This window comes from Lethenteron reissneri, chromosome 57, assembly GCF_015708825.2.
Source record: "Lethenteron reissneri isolate LAM-NWPU_2019-01 chromosome 57, ASM1570882v1, whole genome shotgun sequence".
NCBI lineage: Eukaryota > Metazoa > Chordata > Hyperoartia > Petromyzontiformes > Petromyzontidae > Lethenteron > Lethenteron reissneri.
The window spans coordinates 3,292,123-3,299,306 of record NC_083835.1 but is presented as its reverse complement, the minus strand read 5'-3'; the positions used below and the strand labels follow the sequence as shown (position 1 = coordinate 3,299,306).

Here is a 7,184-nt window from a genome sequence, read left to right as displayed (position 1 = left end):
ATATTATTTTTGTGAGGTTCGGTGCGGCTGAAGCACGCTGTTAGGAATGAGCCTTTGTTGTGTAAACTAGGTGCGGATGATGGAAAGGTGCCTTTTTGTTATGTAGAGATGATGCGGCTGAAATCGCTGCCAGGAAATTAGTCTTTGTACCGACAAGCGAAATGTACAATTTGGCCTCTTGAACTAAAGTTCCCGGAGCAGCCCCATGTAAAGTTGCACCTGCACACGAAATATGTAGAACTTCTTTCGCACCGCACGTAGCCCACCGGTGCTAATCGAAGGTGCGGATGGAAGGACACGAAACAACACAAAAAGCAGTTCTATTCGAAATGAGTTCTCAATCTACATTTAAAAGTGCGCACCTACGGTGGTGTCCTAATACACTGCTCAACACACTTTTTCTGGCATAAGGTATTCCAACGGTTTTAAGGTAATTCCAAATCTGGCATCAGTTTTTGTCTATCACATCAGGTTTTTGAGATATCAAATATTGCATTTTCAATAAAAACTGCAGAAGAAAAACATTAAATAAATGTGGATATCTACATAAAATGGTATTATAAACACTATCCTAAAAATACAGCACCATATTTTAACACTAAAGCAGTCACTGACTCGCAACAACTTGCAATCATAAGTGACAGAGTTAATTTCGGGTAAAATCCATGAAAATGGGGTATGCCGATAGCATAAAAATGAGATGTGATAGAGCAAATCTGAGATCAGATTTGGAATCAGCACCCTGAAATTAGTCTAAAACAGCTGCAAAAGTCCAGGCCAGAAAAACATGTTTTTTTTTTGTTGACCAGTGTTAGCAACACGCGCTGATCACGGTGACGAGCCTCCTGTCATCCACATCACCTGGTGGGGAAGCCCCACAACACCGCCCACTCACCCCCACCCCCAGTGCCACGAAATCCACCTTTTTTTTCTGCCGGCACGCACTGCGTGACTTTTCGGCGTCTCGTTTACGACAAAAAACAAGTAAACCCGTAAAAACAAAGTTTTTCACTATAAATCCTTTATACGCGTGGCATCGGGGCGGCTAGAGTCCTCTCGTCCTCTGGCTTGAGATGGCTGCCACCTATGGGTCAGACGATTGTCTGGCAGCATTAAACAATTGGTAATTAAATATTTTATAAAAAATTCCCCTAAAAAGTGTAAAATTTTGGAAATTTTTTCACGAAAATGCATTGTCATGCACAACGAGTCTGTGTGCAAAATGTCAGCTCGATTGGATCACGGGAAGTGGATTAAAAAACGACCGAAAGATTTGCACGGTCCTAAGCAAGCAAGCAAGCGAACTTAATATAAAGGATTTAAAAAAGCATTCTCTCCCATCGACGGGAGGATTTCTGTTGAAAATTCCCGTCGTTGGATTGTTACTCTTTAGTTCTTTCGCTGAAGTCACGTAGAAAGAAAATAAATTAGATAATAGAGTACGACGTTTCGATTGCAACACAAGCAGTCGTCATCAAGTAGAACTAAATTTGTGACTTTACCGAAAGACCCAAAGAATATGAATTCCTGCAGTCACGAAAGCTTTAAGTCAAGATTGAGTTTTGTTTTGTTTATCTGCGATCGACAGAATGTGTTGTTGCAGGCTTGCGCGCAGTTTCCACGAGAGCGCCATGGGTGGAACCCTGCGTGGTTTGGGGCCGTCCATAAATGACGTCACGCACCTGGGGGAGGGGGGTCAGACATTTGTGACGATGTGTGACGATGGGGGGGGGGGGGGTGAGAAATGTGACGTCACATCAAAATGCGCAACTTTAAATAAATATAGACAACACGTTCTGCTTAATTAAATAGACTTTTTGATAAATGTTTTCTCCTACAACATCAGAGTGCAGCGCTACATTAAATACGCACTACAAGGACAATAGTTGAACGCGATTTGAAGCATGTTTTATTTTGGGGGGGGGGGGGGCAGAGCTTTGTGACGTCATATTTGAGGGGGGGGGTGTCTGACTTTTTGTGACGCCGTGTGACGAGGCGGGGGGGGGTCAAAAATCGTCTAAAACCGCGTGACGTCATTTATGGACGACCCCCTAGTCAATATGCACAGACAGTGCCCTACCTCGTCACGACATCACAGTGCGATTCGCGCGATCCGGTTGCAGGCAGCTTAATTCGCACACGCACCACGTGGTGTGTTGTGTCAACACACACACACGTGGTGTGTTGATCGTCTCCAGTGAGGTTGATGGGCACTGTACCCCAGGGTTACGGGTGGGATGAGGAGTCTGTGCACACATTTCAATCAGTTACGGGATCACGACTGTGCCCCATCCATCTCTTGGTTGCTGAGCGATTAGCTTAGGGGCCGTGGGTGGCCAGCACCACGCCCGACCGTCTTTGTCTCCCCAGTGGCGATGTTTACACACCGCACCAGGTACTCATTTTGAGGCTGAGTCGACCTAGGGGAGGCCCGGGACCGGTTCAGATAATCGTCATCGGTGTTGGCGGTGAGCGGGAATCGCCGGGTTCGCTCCCCCCACACCGAGATACACACACAGACACACACAGAGATACACACACAGACATACACACAGAGATACACACACAGACACACACAGAGATACACACAGAGATACACACACAGATACACACACAGACACACACAGAGATACACACACAGACACACACACAGAGATACACACACAGACGCAGAGATACACACACAGACACACACAGAGATACACACACAGATACACACAGATACACACACAGAGACACACAGATACACACACACAGATACACACACAGACACACACAGATACACACACACAGATACACACAGACACACACAGAGATACACACACAGATACACACAGACACACACAGATACAGAGATACACACACACAGATACACACACACACGCAGAGATACACACACACAGACCAGGCATACACACAGACACAGAGATACACACACAGATACACACACACATACACCGAGATACACACACACAGACACACACACCGAGATACACACACACACACACACAGAGACACACACCGAGATACACACAGACAGACACACACCGAGATACACACACTGACACACACACAGACAGACACACACACCGAGATACACACAGACAGACACACACACAGACAGACACACACCGAGATACACACACAGACACACACACAGACAGACACACACACCGAGAAACACACAGACAGACACACACACACGTACACAAGCTCCGCCTCCACTCCACGAACTGGGCGTGGCTTCACCCCACGTCCAATCCGCGCGTGTCTGGGAGGAGGCGAGAACGATGAGCAGTGGGGGGGTGGAGTGGGTGGAGGGGTGGAGGGTGGAGTGGGGAGAGAATCATCAGAGAGGACCAGCGGCGGATCGAGCGCGGGCGATGATGCCAACAACGCCGCAACGTTTCCTCGTTCCCTGTGTACGCCAGGAGGTCGAGACGGCCTCTCGCGAGCCACAGACGAGTCTCCCGTCGTCGTGAGCAGCGGGGACCAGTCCGACAGGGACATTTAACTCGACGACAGAGCCGTGGGTGCTGACGCTACGATACGCGTGCTGCTGCTGTTGTTGTTGTTCACGGCAGAGTGCGCTGTCATTTTTGTCGCTGCTGCTGCTGCCGCTGTTGTTGTTGTTTAATGGTCTCCCTGCAAGGGTTGTTGAAGCCGCCGCTGCCGCTGTTATTGCTGCTGTTGTTGCTGTTGCTGCTGCGAGGTTTGCTGAATGACAATTCGACCGTCGGCTCGACGAGGCTGTTGGTGTCATTAAGCGAGCCAGCCCGAGCCGTGCCAGGCCGAGCCTAGTCAGCAAGAGCTGAGTCAGCCCGAGCCAGCCCTTGCCGAGCCAGGCCAAGCCAGCCGGAGCCAGCCGGAGCCAGCCCGTGCCGAGCCAGGCCGACCCAACCCGTGCCGAGCCAGCCCGTGCCGAGCCAGCCCGTGCCGAGCCAGGCCGGAGCAAACCCGAGCCAGCCCTTGCCGAGTCAGGCCGAGCCAGCCCGTGCCGAGCCAGCCCGTGCCGAGCCAGCCTGAGCCAGCCCGTGCCGAGCCAGGCCGGAGCAAACCCGAGCCAGCCCGTGCCGAGCCAGCCTGAGCCAGCCCGTGCCGAGCCAGCCCGTGCCGAGCCAGGCCGGAGCAAACCCGAGCCAGCCCGTGCCGAGCCAGCCTGAGCCAGCCCGTGCCGAGCCAGCCCGTGCCGAGCCAGCCTGAGCCAGCCCGTGCCGAGCCAGGCCGGAGCCAGCCCGTGCCGAGCCAGCCCGTGCCGAGCCAGCCCGAGCCAGCCCGTGCCGAGCCAGCTCGAGCCGAGCCAGCATGTCGTTCACGGCGGAGGATCTCAACAATGGGCAGCCGCACTGCGCGGGCAGCAAGAAGAAGAGCGGCTTCCAGATCACGAGCGTGACGACGGCCAGGGCGCACAGCAACAGCGCCGGGGACGACACGGAGGTGAGCTTCGACCTCGAGGACGACGCCTCCACGAAGACCGAGGAGCTCGGCGGCTCCTGCTCGGACATCTTCGACACGCCCGCTGCCGCCGCCTGCGCCGAGATGATTTTCCTCCCCGCGGCCGACGAGACGGAGCAGTTGGCGCCCGCCGAGCCCGGAGATCGAGGGACGCCTGGGGCGGTGGAGTCGGGCGACGGTGGCGGCGGCGGCGGCGATGTTGAGGAGGTTGAGCAGCCTGCTCCTGCCGCTACCTCGATGGTGTTCAGAGCCGATGGTGGGGCACCCGCCGTGGAGGTTGTGGTCGGTGGACACGTCGAGCAAGCGAGCTCGCAGAGCAACCAAACTTACGGTCATCATCATCATCATCAGCAGCAGCAGTCGCAGTCTCACCTGCAGCCGCAAGCCCACGCGACTCCGCACGGCTGCAATTCGCGATTCCGCGTCGTCAAGCTGGTGGAGAAGGAGCCCTTCAAGAAGGGCCGCTGGAACTGCACGGACTTCTACGAGAAGGACAAGGAGGTGGTGGTGGGCCAGGCCTCTGCCCTGGCCCACCACGACGCCTGCTCCGTCGTGTCCCGGGAGAGCGTCGCATTCTCCGGCCCGGTGCCGTCCCTCCACGCCTTCGACAGCCAAGCGTACGGGCAACAACACAACCACCAACAACACCAACAACAACAACAGCAGCAGCAGCACCACCAGCACCCCCAGCAATGCGACCCTCTCGGCGGCGAGAGCGTCCATCGGATGGGCCGGGACGTGCCGGCCGCGTCCTGCGGCCCGAGCCAGCCGGGTCTGGCCCCTCTCGCGGTGGCGCACCCGGCACTGCCGGGTTTCCCTCAGGGCTACTACGAAGCTGCCGCACCAGCGCCCAGCCAGGTGGCCGGCGGCGGCGGCGGCAACACGCTACCTGCGGGCAACGGGGGCGGTGGGTTCTTTGAGCAGCAGCAGCAGTTGGGCGTGCCGGGTGCTCCTCCGGGCATAGGTTGGGCTCCGGACAATCTGCAGAGCGTGACAGCCTCGAACGTGGGCAGCGATGCTCTGTTGCAGGCTGGCCAGCAACAGCAACAGCAGCAGCAACAGCAACAGCAGCAGCCGTTGCAAGTTCCGCAGCAGGGCTATGGGATCTGCCTCGTGGAGGAAGGGACTGACAACCCTCAGCTTCAGCAGGCCCTTGGATTCCACGGCGGTCTCTTAGATCAGCAGATGGAGCAGCAGCAGCAGCAGCAGATGCCCTCCTTCGGCGTTCAGATGCAGCCGCCGCAGCTGCCGCCACAAGCGCCGTTACCGAATTTGTCCGAACTGCAGATGAGGGCCAATTCTCCGCATCCGCCGGTGCTTCTACAGCAGCAGCAGCAGCAGGCCTGGCAGCAAAGAATGCCGCCGCATCCTCAAACAGCGGACGGCAATTTCCTCCAGCATTCGCTGGCGTCGTCGGCGGTCCACAAGCCGGCGTCGCCGATCGCGGCCGGGTTCCCCGCGGTGCCGAAGAGCCCCCCGAGCGCCGTCACGCAGCAGCTCAACTCCGTGCTGGCGCAGATGCACTCGTCGCAGGGCCAGCAGCAGTTCATGGCGCAGAACCCTCACCTGCGGCCGCTGGGCACCGCGCCGCAAGCCGGCCCGGACCCCCCCCAGCAGCTTGCGCCGATGTTTCAGCAGCAGAGCGGTCAGAGCGCCGCGGGGAGGGCGGTCAACGCCCACGTTCTCGCGCAGCCTCCGCCGGTGGCCCTGGGCTTCGACAACATCGTGTCGAACGTCCACTCCGGCGAACCCGCCGGCGTCACGTCTCCGCTGCCCGTCGCCCTCGCCCAGACGTTCAACGTCGGCTTCGCGGACGCGGCGCAGATGGACGCCGCGCTGTTTCCGCCGCCGCCGCTGCTGCTGCCGGCGGGAGCCGCGGGCGCCGGTCGGTACCTCCTGGGATCGGCCGGCGTCGTGCCGCGGCTGGACGGCCACCAGCAGCAGCAGCAGCAGGCGTTCGCGGAGCCGTCAACCGCTGGCGGAGGAGCGGACGGTGCGGCGGTGGCGGTGGCGATGCCCTCCTCTGGTGTGGCTCAAGGTGCGGTGGGCACGGCTGAAGACGACAGGTGAGCGCGGAATGTCTCGCCCGGTGGTTTCGGTTTTGTGGTTTGGAGCCGGCACTACGTACGGTAGTGCAAAATAAGTTTAACATACATACACAGAGACCTACAGACACACAGACCCGTAGACTCACAGAGACCTCTAGAGATACCCATAGAGACACCCACAGAGACCCACAGACTCACACAGAGACCCACAGACTCACACAGAGACCCACAGACTCACACAGAGACCCACAGACTCACACAGAGACCCACAGACTCACATAGAGACCCACAGACTCACACAGAGACCCACAGCCTCACATAGAGACCCACAGACTCACACAGAGACCCACAGACTCACACAGAGACCCACAGACTCACACAGAGACCCACAGACTCACACAGAGACCCACAGACTCACACAGAGACCCACAGACTCACTCAGAAACCCACAGACTCACACAGAGACCCACAGACTCACATAGAGACCCACAGACTCACTCAGAGACCCGCAGCCTCACACAGAGACCCACACACTCACACAGAGACCCACAGACTCACAGACTCACACAGAGACCCACAGACTCACACAGAGACCCACAGACTCACACAGAGACCCGTAGACTCACACAGAGACCCACAGACTCACACAGAGACCCACAGACCCACACAGAGACGCAAAGA

The 7,184-nt window shown here is 56.9% G+C and overlaps 1 protein-coding gene across 1 annotated transcript in view; it reads left to right on the top strand.

Moving 5' to 3' along the window:
- Positions 1-4,140: 4,140 nt before the first annotated feature.
- LOC133357172 (TSC22 domain family protein 2-like) overlaps positions 4,141-7,184 on the top strand; it is a 36,135-nt gene continuing 33,091 nt past the window's right edge. Inside the window, exon 1 of the mRNA XM_061574991.1 lies at positions 4,141-6,521. Within this exon, the coding sequence (XP_061430975.1) occupies positions 4,306-6,521 (2,216 nt within the window). The 5' untranslated portion in view covers positions 4,141-4,305. The remainder of the gene's footprint in view (positions 6,522-7,184) is intronic.